The sequence below is a fragment of the Myxocyprinus asiaticus genome, chromosome 31 (genome assembly GCF_019703515.2).
Source record: "Myxocyprinus asiaticus isolate MX2 ecotype Aquarium Trade chromosome 31, UBuf_Myxa_2, whole genome shotgun sequence".
NCBI lineage: Eukaryota > Metazoa > Chordata > Actinopteri > Cypriniformes > Catostomidae > Myxocyprinus > Myxocyprinus asiaticus.
The window spans coordinates 33,068,007-33,090,221 of NC_059374.1; the positions used below are offsets into that span (position 1 = coordinate 33,068,007).

General features: G+C 37.1%; 1 protein-coding gene across 1 annotated transcript; it reads left to right on the forward strand.

The window, feature by feature from the left end:
- The first annotated feature begins 5,470 nt into the window (after positions 1-5,470).
- Positions 5,471-21,604, forward strand: LOC127422517 (FH2 domain-containing protein 1-like). The gene is made up of 12 exons (XM_051666107.1): positions 5,471-5,630; positions 6,282-6,667; positions 9,535-9,596; positions 10,680-10,782; positions 11,019-11,104; positions 11,314-11,414; positions 12,786-12,856; positions 13,000-13,107; positions 13,229-13,299; positions 15,115-15,232; positions 15,452-15,616; positions 17,089-21,604. The coding sequence occupies exons 2-12, from the start codon at positions 6,320-6,322 to the stop codon at positions 18,193-18,195; spliced, it is 2,340 nt and encodes a 779-aa protein (XP_051522067.1). The 5' UTR covers positions 5,471-5,630; positions 6,282-6,319; the 3' UTR covers positions 18,196-21,604.
- The last annotated feature ends 611 nt before the right edge of the window (positions 21,605-22,215 follow it).

Consider the following 22,215-nt stretch of genomic DNA (forward strand, 5'->3'; position numbering starts at 1 on the left):
CTTGGCTCTGCCCCTCGAGCCTCTTCTGGCTCCACCTGCCATTGTCGAGCTCCCTCGGCTCCACCCTCATAGTCTTCCTCGGCTCCGCCCTCTGAATCTTCCATGGCTCCACCCTCACCCCCTGAACCTCCACCTCCTGACTCTCAAATTCCTGCTCTTCCTGCGGCTCTGCCTGATTTTCATCCTGAGACTCCTCCTCCAACTGCTCCACCCGCTCTGTCTCTGGACCATCTCCAGCATGTCTCCGCCCCCAAAGTTTCAAACAACCTGACCCTGTCCCTGCTCTGTGGCCACCTCCCAGGCCACCTGACCCTGTCCCTGCTCTGTGACCGTCTCCCCAGCCTCCTGACCCTGTTCCTGCTCTTTGGCCGCCTCCCAGGCCTCCTGAACCTGTTCCTGCTCTGTGGCCGCCTCCCAGGCCTCCTGACCCTGTCCCTGCTCTGTGGCCGCCTCCCAGGCCTCCTGACCCTGTCCCTGCTTTGTGGCCGCCTCCCAGGCCTCCTGACCCTGTCCCTGTTCTGTGGCCGCCTCCCAGGCCTCCTGACCCCATCTCTGCTCTGTGGCCGCCTCCCAGACCTTCTGAGCCTGTCCCTGCTCTGTGGTCATCTCCCCGACCTCCTGACCCTGTCCCTGCTCTATGGCTGTCTCCCAAGCCTCCTGACCCAGTCCTTGCCAATGGTCACTTCGCTGGTCTCCTGATCATCCACAGACTGCTCCCTGGCCACCGTATTGTCTGCCAATCCCTCCTGAGCATCCTCCTGTATCCTCCCCTGTCATCTGTGTCCTCCTGCCCTCCCCCATCTTTGGGCGCCAGGAGTCGCCCCAGTATACCTACTTACCTGTGTGTGACTTACCTGTTTATCAACAATCTGCCCTGGATGTGCAAGATAAGTGATTTTGAGAACCCTGAATGTGCATTATGCCTTTAAATTCTGACCTGATCATCATTTTATGGATGTTGAGAGTCTGAAATCCGGTTGAAGTACATGTTTCCTGTTTTTGCAAGGATTGGATTAGAAATATGGATCTGTGGATCCTAGTGGTGATCAGTTGATCGCCATCTGCCTATGTTTTCTGGTTTTACGAAAGGCCGTGTTAATAAGACTGTTTACTTGCCTGAATATTCATCTCACGTTACTTACCTGTTTCCTCTGTGTTCTGTTCAATAAACTCCTGCACCTGGGTTCATCTCTAGTTCCTGTGTTGGTGTGTCATTACACATGTATAATAAAAACACTTTTTATAGAAAACTATTATGAGTACAGTCTTCGTCTTATGTGAGTGGTCACCATTCAGATCACTCTTCACAAAAACACAATTAATTTATTAATGTGTAAAAGTTTTTAAATTAGCCCCAAATTACTAAATGCACCTTTAATGAAAGCCCCCTGGACTTGTTAACACCATGAGTTGTTATTTTTCAACAAAGCATTTACCTGGCAAACATCAAAGTTAATGTTTTGTCAGTTAAACTAAAAATGTACAAGAAGTTATATATGTTTTTTTTTTCTTTGTGTTAATTTATAAATCAAAAATGTTAATAACAAAAAATTTACAAGAAGTACAAAAAGATATACTCTTGCTGCAACCATAAAGTCAGATTTGTGTAAAATCACAAATTAAAGGTCCTGTTTCCCACCATTCTGGAACTTCCATGAGACTGAGCCGTTGAATAAGACACGCCCCCACTTTCCAAAACACCACCCACAAAAGACAATCACCTATCACAGTAGCATTCAAGGAGCTTTCAAATACGGTAGCATTGCATCAATGTGTCCTTCAAGTGGAGTCAGAAATATTGTAATTACGAGTTCCGAGCACATTAATGACCCCGCGAAGTTGTATTAACGAGTGGGAAACTCGGAGTTCTAGATGATAAATAAGTTTCAGAGTTGGGACTTTGGAAGGGGTGTGTCAACATGCAAGATGATAGGAAGTAATGATTTTACTTTCAAAATTATTTACATTTCTGTAATTTATTTAAAAAATATTAATTTGTTTTATATGACAGTAAACTAATGACTCACCCTTCACGGTATGTTTTAACCAAATTAATTATTAATATGTTAGATACCATGCATTAATAAATCATATATGTTGTTTATAAGTGGTGCAGGTTTATTCTCTAATGTTTATTCACCGTTACAACAGAATAAATTGCTTTTGCTGTCGTTCATTTCATAATGCCCAAAAAGTGCTGTTTGTGGGGTTGAAACACTCCGTTTTCCACAGATTACTGGAGATTAAGGCGTCTTTAAATTTCCACCAGATCGTTGCATCAGTAATAACTCAGGGTTTTACATAAATAATGATCAGTGTTGGGTGTAATGCATTAGTAATTAATTACTGTAATTAAATTACTTTATCATTGATAAAAGTAAAGGGATTAGTCTTAATTTTTCAGAAATTTAATTACATTTACTTCTGACGTAATTGCGTTAAATACTGTATAGACTATAGAGAAATTCTATGTAAAACCATAGTGAATTTAAAATCGAAATTTAAGTCTAATGTTAAAATATATGCTTTCTAATTTAACGCTGCCCCCTTAAATTCTTTGGCCAATTCATGAATAATTTATTTGATTTTATATGATTTATTTGAAAGAATTAATAGAACAGTTTCATGTCTATCCTTGTATTTTATATCTGGTCGAGGTTGATAAGGGTTTAAGAAAGAAATTAGTAATAAGTAATGCAGTTAATTTTCAGACAGAGTAATTAGTACAGTAATCTATTTACACTGTAGAAGATGTAATTAGCAGTTAGTAATGAATTAATTTCCTTTTTGCTGCTACCGGGTCCTTGAATAACGTATAACATGCGAGTAAGGGCAGCCGGTGAGGTTTCTGGTGCCCCCCTATGAGATGGTGCCCCCCTAGGGAGTGTGTGCCCTATGCAGACTGCGTAATATGCGTATTGGGAGCGGCCGTACTGTATATGAATATATACTGTATTAATGACCGTTAAGTATGCTACAGGAATAAAACAAAACATTAAATGTGAATACGCATGCGTATTAAAACATCCACTACGTCACTAAAATCCAATATGCATGGGATCCACTATGTCATCGCGCTACAGTCTGCAGAGAGGAGTACTTGAATGGACCACTGTTTGTGAAAGGATAAGTGAATAAAAATAATGCATGAATACAGTAAATAATATTGTTCAATCGAAAACGGCTGCTGTTAAGTTTTGATACGGAATATGATCATATTGAAGTAAAATATTATTATTTATTGTATGTGGGTTAATAATTTAAGCAGTTAAGACACATATTTTATGTCTGATGGTAGTTTTCAATTCTAAGTACCCTCTTAGGCTTTAGAAGTGTGTTAAAGGTGTGAGGATGTGTATTCATTAATTTGAATGAATGGAAACTGGTCTCAGAACAGTTTGAAAGGCACCTTATTTTCATCCTACCTCTGGATACAGCCTCCGGAGACAGCATTCTCCTGGTTTCGGACGCAGCCAATGAGAATGCGCAGAAAGCATATCTAAGTCTTCTGATTGGTTGATCAAAGGATTGGTTGAACCGCGGCCCGCGGTCACATTTTTGTTTGCTTGCTGTCACAATGACCAGTGAGATATCTCAGGACATTTATTTCAGTAATAACTTTCCAGGGGAAGGAACATTTTCTGCATACCATTACATAAAAAAAAAATCACTTACATAACCTTTCACGGAATGTTCAGGGCTCAATACAAGTTAAGCTCAGTCGGAAGCATTTTGTGCTGTATAATGTATAATGTTGATTACCACAAAAAAATTATTTCAACTAGTCCCTCGATTGTTAATAAGGAAATAAATTACGGTTACAGTAACGGTCCATACTTAAACATTTAATTACCAACTGTTTCAAAAGTATAGCTGCTTGGGGGCCTGGGTAGCCCAGCAAGCAAAGACGCTGACTACCACACATGGAGTCGCAAGTTCAAATCCAGAGCGTGCTGAGTGACCCCAATCAGGCTTCCTAAGCAACCAATTGGACCGGTTGCTAAACATTGGGTTAACCTCCTTGTGGTCGCTATAATGTGGTTCTCGCTCTCGGTGGGGTGCGTGGACGGCGTGGAGAATAGCGTGGGCCTCCACATGCGCTAGGTCTCCACGGTAATGCGCTCAACAAGCCAGTGATATGCAGATTGATGGTCAAAGATGCAGTGGCAACTGAGATTCGTCCTCCTCCACCCGGATTGAGGCAAGCCACTATGCCACCACAGGGATTTTGGCATTCCAAATTGGGGAGAAAAGTGGGGAGAGAGAGAGAGAGAGAGAAAAAAAAAGTATAGCCACAAGACGTAAACATTATATGCGTTAACATGAGTTTAGTGTGATAAAATCACTTACTAACTTTTTCTGTGTAGAGTTATATCCAATATTAAAACTTCGTTTTCATGAAGGAATATTCTGTGTTCAATACAAGCTGAAATCGACAGCATTTGTGGCATAATGTTGATTACCACAAAAAATTATTTCGACTCATCCCTCATTTACTTAGGAAAAAAGCAAAAATGGAAGTTACATTGAGGTACAATGAAAGTAAATGGGGCCAATTTTCTGAGGGTTTAAAGACAGACATTTGAAGCTTATAATTTTACGAAAGCACTTACATTAACTCTTCTGTTAAAACTTATGTATTATTTGAGCTGTAAAGTTGTTTAAATACATTTTACAGTCATTTTAGTGTTTGTTGACATTACATCGTCATGACAACCAAGTTGTAAAATTGGCTATAACTTTACACAGAAAAGGTTAGTAAGTGATTTTATCCGACTAAAGTCATGTTAACATGCATATTGTTTATGTCTTGGCTATACTTTTGAAACAGTAGTTATTTTAATGTTTATGTATGGACCTAAATACTAAAATATTGTAACCGCATTTTTTCCCCTCTATTTTAACATTTTTTTTTTTTTTTTTTTTGTGGTAATCAACATTATACTTCCATTGTAAGTGTTGCCAGATTTGGCCTTTTTTAAAGAAAAGGAGGGGCGAGTCAAAATTATTTTTGTGCTAATCAACATAATGCTGTCCACTGAGCTGTACTTGTATTGAACCCGGAATATTCCTTTAATCTAAACGTCGTAACACACAGGTAAATAGCATAATTAACACATAATGTTTACGTCTTGTGGCAATACTTTTGAAAGAATGGATAGTTTAATGTTTAGAGACTTGCCGGTTTTTTTTTCTTCCAGTTGTAGCCTAAGTGCTTTTTTTTTTTTTTTTTTTTTTTTTTTTTTTTTTTGTGTTTTTTTTGTGGTAAACAAAATTATGACATAAACAGGCTATTCTAATTATAAGATGCAGTTACCGTCATCATCAGTTCTGTTAAGTGTATATTCGAAAATTTGAATATTCAATTGGATGGATTATGATTCTGAGACAAGCGCTGACGAGTTCTCTGGGCGTGGAGATACAGGTGAGAGGAAACAGGCATTGCAACATCACTGTTCCGCAAAACGCGAGGAATGCAGCACGGACTAGTAACTAACAGAGACCCGTGTATGGCAGTCTAACATGGAGCGTGTTTTTCTATTCTGGAGTGTAGGCCCTACAGTGAAAGTATATTCGGATATTACCATAAAATATTTTCGTTGATTAACGTCTGGATACCTCTCAAACAAGTAAGTCGCTCATTTCTATTAAATTCACTAACCTTTCACCTCACAACATTACCATAAAACTTACATGAGCATGGAAAAACAAAAAAAACAAAACAAAAAAACATATATATATATATATATATATATATATATATATATATATATATATATATATATATAATTTTATATATATATATATATATTTTTTTTCGTAAAAGTACAATGATCATGGCACCATATATAAATATGGTAACCAAAGAGTACCAAAATACCATGGTATCAATCACAGTGCTTTTTTCCCATCGGTTTCTTTAGAAATAAATTTTGTGACAATAATAAAATTTTTTTACTTTGACAGTCTTTGCATTTCCAAGGGTGATATTTTTTTTTAAAAAATCTACTCGATAGAAAATAAAATGCATTGATTACTGGATGTTCAGAGTGATTATGTAAACTCTATGTACTGCCTTATTAGAGATTTTCCACTGTCTTTGTTTATGTGTTTATTGTGCAGTCACAAATGCTTATCACCCAGAGTTTCTTAGTTAACTTTCCTTTTCCACTATACTTTCCTTTTACTGTAAAACCACAGCAGATCACAGACAGCCATTGCCCCTCAATGTTCTTCATAACCAGTTTCCATATGATTCTCTTTCTGGCTTTACTTTAAAGGGATGATGGAGCACTATCTGTTCAACTGACATCCAACAATGGCATCACCACCAGTGATACCACCTCCACCACCTCCACCACCACCACCTCCTCTTGCCCTACCTCCCCCTCCTCCTCCACCGCCCCCTGGCCAATTCCCTGGTGGAGGTCAATTTACCCGAGGGCCGACGCGGGCCTCTAAAATGCGTAATTTTAATTGGGAGGCCATACCTAAGGACACAGTGCTGGGCAAACATAACATATGGACAGCAGAGAAGAACAGGGAGTTCGAGTTGGACACAAAACGTATGGAGGAGTTGTTCAGCCACAATGACCAGAACAAGGTCCAGGCTGCACATCGCCGGAGCATACGACTCTCCCCGAGCAATGCACCAGGACCTGAAGGGGTGAGTTCAGGTGGACTGTCCCCAAAAAGTTGTTTTGCATCTGCAGACTTGAAATGGGTGTTTCAAGAATGATTTCATCAGAGGGATTTACCTGGGTTTGTCTGCATTGATTACGTTAGTAGAACTGTCCAAACACTGTATGCCAAGTCTTACCATACAAGAGACTTTTCATTCCTTTCAAACTCACTGATCTGGTATTTTTCAGTAGACTGACACATTTAATTCATTTCGAGTAAGGATTTAATTCACTAAAGGACAGAAATTTATTGTAACTTCTCATGCATTGTAATTGCTAGGTTTGCATAAACCGTTTCTTTATGGTCCGTTATCTTATATGTAGTCACTATCGTTGCATTTCTATTAATCTCCATAGTAACGGGTAAATGATGCATGCTAATGTGCTCTATGAGTGGACAGATAATTAGTTTTATCATGATCATTTTACTCTTTGGTTAAGTTTAGTTCATTACATAATAAATGAAGTAACATGGTCAGGTCAATACATATTGTTGTGTTCTTTTTTTAAAAACTAGTTTGACTTCTTCTAAAGTCTCATAATACAAAACTATTACTAATGTCAAATAGCAAAGAGGAAAAAGGAAATTTCCTAAAAAAGGAAATTCAAACGTTCAAAAAATCAAACGTAATTGGATTCAGGATTGGGATCTCCCCAGACACTGTTTTCTAGAAAACTCCCATGAAGGCTGTTTTTTAGTGGGCTACGTCATTTGAGAAATTTTACATTTAAAGGTGCTGTAATCATGATGTCATACTGGGGCCTACTGGCAAATATCATTGTTATAGTAGCTCGATTTGGCATGTGGACAAAAGATGTAACTTTCTCTTTCAAAGTCATTCAAAATACAATGCTGTGGCCTTTATTGACGCCACATGGCTATTTTTGTCCTTTGATCTGCACCCTTTCAAAAGGGGAGTGATTTCTTCCTTTCTGTAAGTGTTTACATAAGGTGGACTCTGCCAGTGTTGAATAGCTGATATTACAAAAACACAGTGATGCATACCATCTAATTTTGCAACTCCTTTATCACACTATTGCAATCTCTCTTTGATTATACTTAATCTAAGAAATTAATAGGCAGGGTTGTTAAGAGACTGTTTTATTTTTTTTATTCAATGATGACAAAACACTTTAGGGTGGAGTATCCTACCGTAATTTAATCTGTTTACATTAAAGGGATAGTTCACCCAAAAATGAAAGTTCTGTCGTCATTTACTCATCCTCATGTTGTTCAAAACCCATATGCCTTTCCATCTTACATGGAACACAAACGGAGATATTAAGCAGAATGACTCAGTCTCAGTCACCATTCACTTTTATTGTATGGAAAAACAATGCAGTGGAAGTGAATGGTGACTGAGGCTGTTATTCTGCCTGAAATACAGAACAAAAGAAGTCATACAAGACAGTAAATTATGTCAAAGTTTTTATTTTTGGATGAACTCTCCCTTTAATGATAATAATGCAGTATAAATAATAAAATAACGATCAATCTGCCAGCTGTCATTTGTCAAACGATGTACACATACATTAATGTCACAAACGTTAATGGCTAAATCATTAACACTTAATAAGATAAATTGTATTTAATAACATTAGCTAACTTCATTAACATGAACTAACATAAACAATACTTTTACAGTATTTATTAATCTTGGTTAATGTTTATTTCAACATATCTTTTTATAAAGTTATTTTGTCTTTTAGTTATCATAACTTAAAATGTAGAGTTAGAATAACTACCCTGGATTGATCTTGTTGAGATAACTTAATTAGTCAAGTTGTGTTGGCTGAACTTGTGATAACATATTGAACTTAGAAAACTATTCAGCTGAAAAAATATATCTACTGTAAGTCAAAAGATCTACACACATCACGCTCATGTATTCGGATTCCCAACATGCATTGATGCATGAATAAATTATGCAAATTGCAGTGTTACCGTCTTACCGTTTTCTGCTTTAATTTATGTTGTTGTTTGTTGTTGTCATTAGTCATGTAGCAATAATTCAAATCTCAATGATGTGTTTGATGCAAGGGTGTTGCCAGGAAATTAATTTTGGGTGGGCCTCAATAAAAATGGATGGGCTAAGTTTTCGCCCAAATTGTTTTAAATTTTGCTTAACAGAGAAGCGACACATTCAAACTGTTCTTTCACACTTTCAGAAATCAGAATTTATAAAAAAAATTTAAACCATTTTATAAATATATATATTTGAAATATATATATCAAAGAATAATCTCTAATATTCTAGGTGGGCCTGGGTCTAATTTGGGTGGACCCAGGCCCACCCCAGCCCACCCTTGGCTACGCCACTGGTTTGATGATTGTAATCATCATTGTGATTTGTGTGTAAAGTGTTGATCACCATGCATGTCTCCTTGATAAGCTTAAATCTAAACATGATAGAGGTATCAGACATTTACAATCAAATGGCAGTTTATTTTCCCTCTGACAATGGGATAGCACTAGCTACTTCTATGATTATCAATCATTTTAAGTGCAGATTGAACTTCTGTATTTGAATTAGAAGTTGACTGAATTAAGTCATTTAAGAAAATAATAAGGCATCATGAACACTTAATTTTATAAGTTGAAACAACAAGATTTATTTTACAGTGTACTAGTACATTTTTCTTTTTAAAAATTAAAAGTTATATACAGTAAATTTCAACATTAGCTAATGCATTATAAACTAACAATTGTATTTACATAAATTAGCATTAACCAAGCTGAATAAATGCTGTAAATATGTTGTTCATTGTTTGTTAATGACACCTAATTAATTAACTAATGTTAACAAATGGAGCCTTATTGTAAATCTGATAAAATGTTTGTTCTTGCCAGGTGTCCATTCTCAATTCCAAGAAGAACATGAACATTGGAATTTTCCTCAAGCAGTTCAGAAGGTGAGTGTACATTATAGGAGTGCCTTAAATTACAGTAGAAAAGCACTTTATTCCTTAGGGTGGAAACATCCAGTAGTCATATGATAGAAATCTCACATGTCTCTGCAAGCTGAATGAATTTTTCCTGACAGCGTCAGTCCAGGTATATCTTTTCTACAGCAACTGTGGAGATGAGATGGAGTTCACATTATATACATCATCAGCAGTTCCCTTAATCATGCAGAGTTTGTCCTCAGACATTGATTAGCTGGCTGTGACAGTTTTACTTTGACGTGTTAATGAATATATCAGTTTTTGGACATTTTTGTGAAATTCTGGTGATACCAGTTTGGTGTGCTTGTCGACATCTAGTATGTGTATCTCTAAAATAACAAGATGGGACTTGTCAAACAGTGGTATGTTATTTGCTTGGCCAAGAAGAGAAGATTAAGAGTATTAGGCAATCAGAACAAGGCGAAGTCTGGTATAACTGACTCACAGATTGTGGAAGTCTGTGTTTTGGCTACTTCCTCTATAACTACTGTAGGTGGACTGCGGAATGTGTCATTTGTTTGTTTTGGTGACAGTTTTGTTGAGTTTTGAATTGATAGTTCTGCAATGTTATCAGTCTAGCTGAAAGGAGAAGTGTGTATTTTTTTTTATTTTTTATGTTAAAATACTTTCTTCTGTAAATGCAGTAAACTGTATATAAGCTATCTGTAAGTTGATTTCCCCAAAAAGTTTAAACACTGTGGCACTTTCATAAAATTGTGCTATTTGTTTAAGCGTCCCAACCAGCCCGACATACAGTAGCAAATTCGCTTAACCAATTCTGTGATTTTGGGTGGGACTATGTGTTTGTCAGACCAATCGCAGATGGGGGGAGTGTTCGGGAAACCTGTTCGAAAACAATTCCCTTTTGGGATGCTAGTGGTGCAAAAATTATACACTTGAATGGTGAATGTTCGACTTTCTGGTCTTATTCCTTTTAATTTGTCCCTGAGTTGCCCCACAAAAAACTAAGATTTTGTAACTGTTGAAATAGTCAGCAGAGGTTCTCTAATTCTACCACACCTTTCTCCAACCTTCCCCACCCTGTTCCAGGTCTGTGAATGGAATGATAGATGACATAATCAAAGGCAGAGGTGAAGGATTTGGGACTGGGAAACTAAAGGAGTTGTGCAAACTACTGCCAGAGGATGGAGAGGTGAGAACCTTTTAAAATATTTTATAATTCAGGGCTTGAAACCTAAGCCTGAGAGGGTAGATCAGGGCCTAAGTTATGCCCATTGAGTAACGTTTTTGATAGTATGCCTATCCCATTTTAATGTGAGTTTTTACACTTTTAAATTATTAAGACATTTCTGCAGTGTTTTCTTTCAAATATTAGGCCTGGAATCTTACTGTTACCTTTTGTGCTCTTCTTTTCTGTTGTGACTTTAGGTGCGACAGCTTCTTGCTTTTAAAGGAGACTACACAACTCTGTCTGAGGCAGATCAGTTTATGGCACAACTTGTCAAAGTTCCATGGTTGGTTAACACAAACTTACAAAGACAAATAGACTAATATACACAGAGCTTCTTCAGTATATTAACTACACAGTAACCAGCCCATCACCAGCTATTGATTTTCAATATCTGTACATTTGAAGGCATCACTGCAAATTACACTAGATGTGAGTGGACTTTGGATGTGATATCATGATTATATTATGTTTAATTGTGTATTCTTCCTCTAGCTACGAGGAACGGTTGAACAGTTTAGTCCTCAAAGAGGAGTTTCCTCATTTCATGGATGAGGCAAATAACTCTATTGCAATCATGACTGCTGCTGGAAAAGGTATGACTATGCAGATTTACTACCTATTGTAAAAGTAATAACACATGCTGTCTGCATTTCCTATGAGTCCACTTGCCCTCTTCCCCTTTTTTGAAACAGGAACTCACAACTTGTTACTTGTTAATTATTACTATAATTAGATTATTTTTTAATAGGTAGTTATACTTTACATTTTTTCATGCCATATTATGTGATGAATATGCCAGTAAAATAGTTTTAATATAAAATATTGTATCATAAAGATTTCCTACCATATTAAAAACAATGCCTTGAAGAAAAAAAAATCTCCATATAATAATAGCTGTAGTAAATACTATATTGTGGTCATTTTTATTTGACTTTGCACATACTAAAATATATTTATGGTTGTGATTTGTATTTTCCCTTTAGAACTGAAATCACCCTTACAAAATAGTTTGTTAAAATTGCAAAATAGTGGTTTGCATTATCATTGTTCAGTGATGGTATCATATGGTAAAACCAAGGAAAATTAATGTAAACCATGATAACCATATCATTGGTACATGGTAAAACATGGTAGTACCAAAATACTTTTTGATACTTTTTTTAGAGCCATTCCAGAACATGCATACGGTTAGATGACATTAGTTGACATATCCTGTGGTGTAACATGCTATACTATATCTAAAAGCTATATTTATATTTAACACTTTTATTAAAATTATTTTATATTTATTATGCATGTTGTTTTTATGACCTCATTAATCGAGAAACTACATGGAATATTTGTACTTTAATTACAAAAAATAATTATTTGCCATACCACAGGAGTCAGACTCTTTTAAATGAATTAGTAAAGACAAAAAGTGTGATTAAAAGTAATGAAAAACATAAAAGAAATGGAAGTGTAAGCGATAGTTCTTGTGGAGAAATCATGGTAGCATTACATCATTCATTCATTCAGTTCCGGCATCTCATCATATCATGAACTAGCCTATGTCTCATAAGGCCCACAGCTGTCTTCCTACGCTCGTACGATGCACAGCTTTCACCCACCTCCACCCCAACACCACTGGTTTAGGTCCCGTCCTGCTTTATGGAGTAAGCTCCTCTCCCCTACCATCTTTACCTTCCGGCAGGATCTGATGATTCGAGCGAGATTCCTGACCCTGAACCGCAGGACGGGGCTTAAGCCAAAGAAACTAATTTATCACTAACTCATGTTATTCCATACTATCAAGTCTTCTGAGTGAAGTGACCAATCACAGCACCTCAAATATAGAATTTCCATTTTAACCTAAAATCTTGATGTTGATATTAAAAAGCTCATGGACATGTTATTCATCATTCTCTACTTTTATGTTTTGTTTTGTATTATTTCACCTAACCCATGTATGAAATTCCCTCCAGAGCTGTTGGAATGCGTCGATCTACATTCAGTCATCCGGCTAGTGTTGAAGACAGGAAACTACATGAACTCTGTCAGTATAATCATGTCTCTGTATCTTGTTACACTTGTTAAAAATTATTAAAGTTGGTTAACTGCAAAATAGCATAATACACAGCACATGAGTGCGTGTTTACACTGAGATCTGAAATTGTATGTCCTCACAAATTCTTCCAGGGAGGGTACGCTGGCAGTGCCGTGGGATTTCGGATGACTTCTCTTCTCAAACTTGCTGATACCAAAGCCAACAAGCCTGGAATGAATCTCATGCACTATGTTGTGATGGTAGCAAAGAAGTTTGATACTATAAAGTGGTTTCATAAAGTAACATTTACCTGAATTATTAGAATGTGATGGGTTTCCATTGTAAGATTTCACTCATGTTTTCTCTCCATCTATGCTGCAGCAAGCCCAGAAGATAGACGCATCTTTGTTGAACTTCACAGAGCAACTAAGGCACATTGGAGATGCAGCAAGGTACGCCACAGTGCTGTTTCAAATACTATACATGGCACCAGGGTCAGAAATGAAACGTGGCTTTGGGCAAAAATGCCCCAGTAAGTGACAAAAATATTTTTTTAAATGTGGGGCAAAACAAAAAAATTCACTGTTGCAAATTCTTCTAAAATTGAGACAAAGTGTTTATATTGTTTTGTTCTTGTGCACTATTTACAGGTTCTTTTGCATTTGAGTTTGATTTTATAATTAACAGCCACAATTGTTCAGATTGAAAAGTGTTTGACAAAAATAAACATCATGCTGCATGTTTTATATGGTTAGAAAAAAAAAGCCCTCCTAAAGGTAGAAAATGCCCCTGAAAAGCCTGAAAATACCAGGGAGCAAATATTACCCCTTAATAAAATAGTTAATTTCTGACACTTTATGGCACTACTCTATAATTGTTTTGTCTAAATGTACTGTATCAAAATGTAATTATGTTGGCTTGACAAAGCCAACATATTGTTATTCTACAAACTTTAAGGGTTTTTTCAAAATTCCTAAACCTAGACCAAACTCCTCCTTGAGCTTTCAAGCTACATCCACCAAATTTGGCACAGACTTTCAGACTGACTTAGTGTGCTTTGTCTTTTCTAACTTATCGGATTTAAGCCCTCTGTATACTTCCAATCTGACACGAATGCTCAGTGTCTGCGTATATTCAAACTCAAAAGGATATTGTCAAACCTGTCAAAGTATACTCCATATAACTGTGCATGCATACATAGGCAGTTAGGCGCATGCATGCTGCGACTGCTATGAGATACTGGACTATTTCTCTTCAGAAGTTTAGACCCATAAATATATTTCTTCATACTTGAGTTATACAAATGCAGGTATCTCCAGACCTCCTCACACACGTGTTTGTGACATGAAATATCCACTGTTGTTGTTTTTACCTTCATCTTCTGATGTTTAGCGGCGATTACATATTCTTCTAGTGCTTCTTCATGACAGCAATGGCTCAAATGTGAGTGTTGCCACCTTGTGGACCCACTTATTAGTGCAATTAACTATAAATGCATGCGCATTCTGCACGTTCAAAGGGATTAGAAAAATCAGCCTGCGTGCATTCAGTGCTCGAGCACTCTGCTGATGACGAGATTTGCATCACATGTCAGTCTGACCGAAGTATACTTTAAGCTTCACGGTTTTCACAAAGCTGACAATCAAAAACCAGAAAAATCCCATAGACTTACATGGACAGAATGTTCAAACAGGCCAACGGAATGCTTCCAACTTGTCAAAAAATTTAAATATAAACAAACCCAGAAAAGACTTTGATCAACGTTTAGTTGCTAATCTCTCTCTCTCTCTCTCTCTCTCTCTCTCTTTGTATCTAACTGATAGTTTATCTGACTATTGATGTGACAGTCTGTCTGACTATCTAGCTAAGCTGGCTGTTTGTCTTGCTGTAATGCCTGTATAACTAAACTTCAAACTTTTAAAACTAGTTTAAACTTTCAGACAAGGCTTTGTCAAGCCAACATCAAAGTTTGGATTGACATACAGTACAAATGATAATTGTAGCATTTTAACAGTACAGTGTATCATGAAATCTAAAGTAGCTTGCTCAGTACATGGCTCAACAATAAGGATTTTTTCTTACCCGGGTCAGTAGTTTAGATTTGTACTTGAGCTGCCAATGTTTTCACTAACCTCAACAGATAAAGTATACAAAAATGTTCTTGAGCACTGCAGTAATTTCCCTCTGTAGCTTGGGGAACAAATGGCATACAATACAAAGTTGTATTGAAAAAAAGAGAAATGTACTGTCTGTTTTCCTCAATATAGGATTCATATACAAGAAATTGAGACAGAGTTCCAAAAGGAAGTGAGCAAAGTCCAGGTGTCAAAGCAGAATGCTGACAAACAGCCTGATCTTCAAGAACAGATGAGGGATTTTTTGCAGGTGAGGCATTTTTTATGTTGCAATTTCTTAAGACTTCCTTAGGTTATCTCTGAACATGAGTACAGTATGCAAGTTTTGGACATGGAAACACATTGTTGACCCTTTAGACTATTGATTTGCTGACATATCAACATTGATACATGCCAACATCGATTTGCCAAATACTGTAACAAAAGTTATTAATCAGAAATGTATTTTATCTTTCCATCATTTTTCTAGTATGCAGAGACCAGGTTACAGGAGACTGAGGCTTCTTTTCAGACTCTTGCTGCTGTGAGTGAGTCTGTAGCAGAGTATTTCTGTGAGGATCCCTCTCAGTTCAAACTTGAGGAGTGTTGCTCCATTTTTTACTCTTTCTGTCAGAAATTCAAACGAGCAGTTCAGGTAATACCTTTCTTATACAATCTAAAATTAATTTAGTCAATCTAAGGATGTTAAATGTGCACCAAGAATTTTTTTCGACTTAAAAAAGGGTTCATACCTAAAGAAATGAATAGTACTTTTTTCCCTCCCCTTTTCTCCCCAATTTGGAATGCCCAATTCCCAATGCGCTCTAAATCCTCGTGGTGGCGCCTCAATCTGGGTGGTGGAGGACGAATCTCAGTTGCCTCCATGTCTGAGACTGTCAATCCACGCATTTTATCATGTGGCTTGTTAAGCGTGTTACTGCGGCGACCTAGCACATGTGGAGGCTTCACGCTATTCTCCGCGCCGTCCACGCACAACTTACCACGTGCCCCACCGAGAGCGAGAACCACATTATGGCGACCACAAGGAAGTTAACCCAACGTGACTCTACCCATCCTAGCAACCAGGCCAATTGGTTGCTTAAGAAGCCTGACTGGAATGAATAGTACTTTTGACAAATAATTTAAGACTCCAGTCATATCAGTGACCTAGAAAATTATTTTCCAGTACTATTTTCTTACGGTGGCTGCCATGTTGAGATCACATGACCAGCCAAAACTATTAACGTCGTCCCTTTTGCTGTTAACACTGTATTTTTACTATAGCATTCATAACCAAAAACATTTTTTCTTTTGCATTATCTGCATCCACGTTGATGGACAGCAAATCACAAACAAAAAATTACTTAGTGCACCTTTAACATCTTTCAATTAAATAACAACTTATTTTTATCCTATTTTTTTAGAATTACATTATTTTTTTAGGATTATAACTAGATATTGTTGTCACCAGTGTTGGGTGTAATCAAATTACAAAGTAATTGGTTACTGTAGTCTAATTCTTTTTGGTCAAAAAGTAGTGTAATGCATTACATTTTAATGCATTTAATTTTTTGTAATCAGATTACAGTTACTGACTTTCAATTAATGTAATAATTTGTAAGTACATAATAGGGTTATGCTTATTTCTAATACATTATTTATGTAGAATAGATGAATTATGGCCCCGTAACGAGTCCTTGTGAAGGAGAAATATGAGGTTCTGTGTGTATGACTTGTGTGTAATGATAAACAAGAAAGAAATCTAGACAATATTTTGAATTTGTTGAGCAGAAAAGTGTCTTAGAAAGTAACTTAAAATTAAAGTAATTAGTAATGTGATTACTTTTTCAATGAAGTAATTAGTAAAGCAATCTGATTACATATTTGAGAGAAATAATTAGTCATTTGTAGTGAAATACTATTTTTAAGTAACTTACCAAACACTGGTTGTCACTTTAACAGGAAAAATCTAGTTTTTTATTGTTTTCAGTAAAGGCTTACACAAGTTTATAATGATACGATTTCTGTATGATTGTTGCTCCTTGACCAGGTAAAATAGAGTTCATCAAAGACTTCAGAATTCCGAATAAGTATCTCATTCTTGTTTCATTTGCCTTTTCACTTTAGGAGAACCTTGAACGAGAAATGGCAGAGGTAAAGCGCAGACAACGAGAACGTGTTCAGTGTGCTGCCAAGCGACGCTCCACCGCCACCTGCTCCGTACGAGACAAAGACATGGAGGGAGTTGCGATGGAGTCCGTCCTGCAGAGGTTTCTCCACAATAGCTCATCCCGCCGCAGGGCTGGAACTCCCTCACCCACACAGGGGAGTATTTCTGAGATCACCTCGCAGGAGAACCACCCTGCCAACAACCGAGAGGTCAAGAGGAATAGCTGGCTCAAAAGTGTCTTGGCTACGGAGTACACTAATAAGAATGTTTGTGAGGAGGAGACGCCCAAGCCACCAGAGATCACGATCTTGAGCCCTGGGGCTAGTACCATCTTGTCCATCAATCAGCGTGTCTCTGTAACCATTGAGCAAGATGAAGAAGAGGCCCAGACTGAGACAGATGTGCAGAATATGAGAGAGCTATCACGTAGGGTTTTACGTTACCAGTCCAGGGGCAGCGCTTCGTCTGGTGAGGCCCTGTCACCAGTTCAGTCACCCAGGCAGCTGGTCTTCCAGGAAGACAGGAAACAACTTCTGATCGTGTCCATACAAGAAAATACTTGTAAATTTGAAGAAACGACTTCTAAAAGCATTAACACATTGGAACTACTTCAGACCAACCAGATTATCAATCGCCGGCACACAATCGCACTTCCCAAAGCCAGTTGTGGAAATATCAGTGAGGAGGATCTATTCATTCCTGGTAATTTGAATGGAACTCCAACTCCCCGTATTGGTAGTATTGGTAAAATGAAATCTGTGGATTGCAGTATGCTCATCACACAACAATGCTTGACAGAGACAATTAAAGATTCCTGTGCCAAGCCACTTAATTCTCAAGAGGAATCACAATTAGCTGACTCATCGCAATTACAATCAGCTGAGTCAGAGGCAAAGACTGAAGAGACAGTGCGTAGCTTGCAATTTGGTAATGGGAAAAAACTAAACAACCAAACCGTATCACCCAAAAACACTAAAGAGACCTTCAGCTTTATGTCTTTATTTAAACGTTGGCGTGTCAAATCAAACAGCAAAGAGCTTGATTGCGATAGTGTGGACCCATGATGAGAAGTCATGGGTTCATACAAACACAGCTCTCAATTTATTCAAATTCTGGATGTGGAATGTTGCATTTGTAGGATTAAAGCATGTAATTTCTGCACCACCAGATGAAATTACAAAAATAAACATTGTTTTCTAACAGCTTCTCCAAATATGCCTTTGATCAAAACAAGTAGATAGTCCCGCCCCCCAACTCACATCATTGGTTGAGTCAATATTGTTGTATCAGGCTGGACGGGTCGTTCAAAACTGAGCAATTTTTATAGCACCACAGAGACGCATTGTTTACAGTTTTTGAGAAAATGACCCTACTATTAAGCTGGGATAACAGAAAGTATTTTAACACTGAAACAGTTTCACACTTTCTAAGAGATAGTTCACCCAAAAATGAAAAGTTTTTCATCATTTACTCACCATCATGCCATCCCAGATGTATATGACATTCTTTTTTCTGCAGAACACAAACAAAGATTTTTAGAAGAATATATCAGCTCTGTTGGTCCTTTCAATGCAAGTGGCCAGAAATCTGAAGGTCCAAAAAGCAGATAAAAGTAATCCATAAGACTCCAGTGGTTAAATGCATATCTTCAAAAGTGATATGATATAGGTGTGGGTGAGAAACAGATCAATATTTACCTTTTTACTATAAGTCTCCACTTTCACTCTCAGATATGAAAGTGAAAGTGAAGAATATAGTAAATATTGCTGGCCAACATTCACTTTCATTGAAAGGACCAACAGTGCTGAGATATTCTGCTAAAAATCTTCATTTTTGTTCAGCAGAAGAAAGTCATAAACATCTGGGATGGCATGAGGGGTGAGTAAATGATGAGAGAATTTTCATTTTTGAGTGAACTATCCCTTTAAGCTTGTACTTGATCAATGTTTGCTTGAATAAAACAGTGAATTGACATTTATTTCCATGACTCTTTTAAACAAAAGAACATACCAAAAAGCAGAGATAATGCACATGCAATTTCACAGCATACCAAAAATTTAATTAATTCAAATATACTTTTAAGATGTGTAAAATTAGAAATTTGACCTGCAATGCACCAAATTCCACACATGGGGGCAGTATATGATACAGATTTCCATGGTGTTACAATAGCTGTGTCCCAAATTATGCACTGTATACACTATCCACTTGCAATATTCACTATGCACTCAACTATGTAGTGTATACATTTTCAAAGTGTAGTACTGTCCCAAATGGAACACTAACGTTTTTTTACTGCACGGAAGCACTCGCTGTTTTTCAGCTGACGGAGGTGAATTTTCAAACGCACGTGATATGTTGACGCTAGCTTTAGCGTTTTAGTCAAACTCAGTTCAACAATTATATCTAAAAAAATTGGGGTGATGGTAAAGCATTCAATTCACATTTGTAAGGTGCTGCCTTCAAAGAAGTTTAGCTTGTTGCCACATTCACCATAAATTAACTCTGCTACGTAGGGCAAGCTGCGTCTGTTGAGTGCATGAAGTGTCCAACATTCCACACTCTGTTTTTTCAGTTGAAGTAGCCTACATCATACGGGTACTCGTAGTAATCTTTTTGTTGCATTTTTAGTGAAAACATACTACCTGCTCTACTTACACTACAACATGGTGAGAATAGTGCAGAAGTGTACGATTTGGAATGCAGCTATTTTCTTGATTTGTTGACATTAACTACACACATTAGCACAGTGTAATGACATGAGTAGTTATTTTCTCAGTCATGCAGAATGTTTTGAATTAAGATTATATTGACCAGACATAATACCAATAAATTAGTGAACATATTGAGCTCAACTGGTTGCAATAAATGTAATCTTGTCTGATAACTTAAGGTGTTTTTTTATTTTTATTTTTAGTTATTTATTTATTTTTTATTCTGTTGACCTGACTTGTTTACCAATTATTCCAAAGCGTGCATAAATGCCAACTAGCATAGTACACCCATCTTGGAATGGCCTGGCTCGTACCACATCATGTTACTGAAAATGGTCAATAAATTGTAAGTCTATTGTGTTTCCTATGATAGAGCAAACTGAGCATTTAAATACTCTGTTGCATGATTAAAATGGGGAATAGAGAAAGTTTCATGTAGTTTGCGGTTTGAAAGGCTCCAGAAGTAAAAGAAGAACTTTGTTTTGAACCATTCCATAACACAAGCTGGTAAACCTTTGCACTTGCTGTTTGAAATAGGATTGTAACAGTGTTAGAATGCAATTAAGAACATTTAAAGCCAATCCAAACAGCAGCTCAGTGGGTTACATGTGGATGCTCATAAAATTGGTTGTGTTAAGTGCATTTGAATTTGCCGTTACTCTTCCTAACATTGCTAAAGCATTTTTTAAACAAAAAATATTTATATCTTTTTATGTGTTATATCGTTAGGTTAGGCCAACAAGATTTTTGGTTCTACTGGATGTGGATAAACATGGTCAAAACATTGTAAAAGGCTGCAGTAATCTGGCTCAATCATGTTTTTTAGCCTAAAAGACATCTGCTTAGCTTCTTGACTAATGGGAACAATGAAAAGCTTATCCTTGATAAAGACATTGAGAGCTTAGTTAGGGAGAATAGATAACATCAGAGGATCCCAACAGGCCTGCCTTAGGTGGTTTACAGAGTCTAAAGTGCCTGCTAAACTACATCAATAACAGCCTGGGACTCTGCGGGGGGTGGCGTTTAGGGGGATGGGAGTGTTTGGGTGAATGTGATTGAATTATCAGTCTCATAGAACTAAGAATAACAGGTCAAGCACTGTGTGTTTGATTGAATGTCACAACATGCTATAAGTTTACACTCCAATTGATCCTGAAAATAGCTTACTGGGAGCATAAAGGGATAGATTGCCCAAAATAAAAAAGAATTCTGTGGAACACAAAGGGAGATATTAGGCAGAATAACAGCCTCAGTCACTATTTACTTTCATTGTACGGAAACAAAGATGCAATAAAAGTGAATGGTGACTGAGACTGTCATTCTGCCTATCATCTCCATTTTAGTTCTATGGAAGAATGAAAGTCATTTACACAACACGAGGATGAGTAAATAATGGCAGAATTGTATCTCTGTGTTACCTAAAAGGACAATATCTGTCTTTTCATTCAGTTACAAAACATGCTTAAATGCATTATTGTATCTCTGTGTTACAGTTAAATACTCCCATGGTAACATTGACACCATCTATTTTAGCGACTTGACCAATTGTTTAGAGATGTATTTAATTTATTTGGATGAATGGTAAAGCTGTTTGTACATTTAATCACAGAAATATGATATATTTGTATGTCTCTATTTCAGTATAAAACCACAAGACACAGACACTCACAGACTTTTTCAGCTTAAATTTCTATGCACTTTTTGTATTTGTGTCTGCATTCCACTAAAATAAATTGTATTTTTAATATATATCGCAGTATGGGAAGTGCAATTTAAAAGAAATAAATTTATTGATTATTTTTATTATGCTGTAAACATGCCGTTTTTTCAGATCACACCATAAGATATTCATGATGGACAAATACAGTATGTAATAATGTTCAGTCTATGTTTTAATGTACTGTCTGCTGACGTTGCTCAGGAAGACAGTCTTCCTCTGCCATCTGGCTGCCTTAGGCTGGATGCAGTCTCCATAGCAACCAAGACTACAGTCTTACCTCCCCCACCCCACTGTAAACAAAGCCCAACCCTTGTATGCAGGCTTCACCCCACCCCGAATAGTACTTTCACTCCATCATGTCATCCAAGGCCATGAATTGACTGAGTCGCAGCATGCATGAGCTCTTTTGCCAAGTAATAAAACAACAAATCGAGCAGAAGTGCTTTTTTCCCCTCTTCTGAAGAGCACTTGCTTGTCTTTTTTTAAAAGGGTGTATACGAAGATTTTTACTCCCCTTTTAGGATTAGATAGTTCACACAAAATAAAAGTTGTAATTGTTTACTTACCCTAAACTTTCCAAACATGTGAGACTTTCTTTCCTCCATGGAACACAAAAGGAGATGTTTGACAGCCTCAGTCACTATTCACTT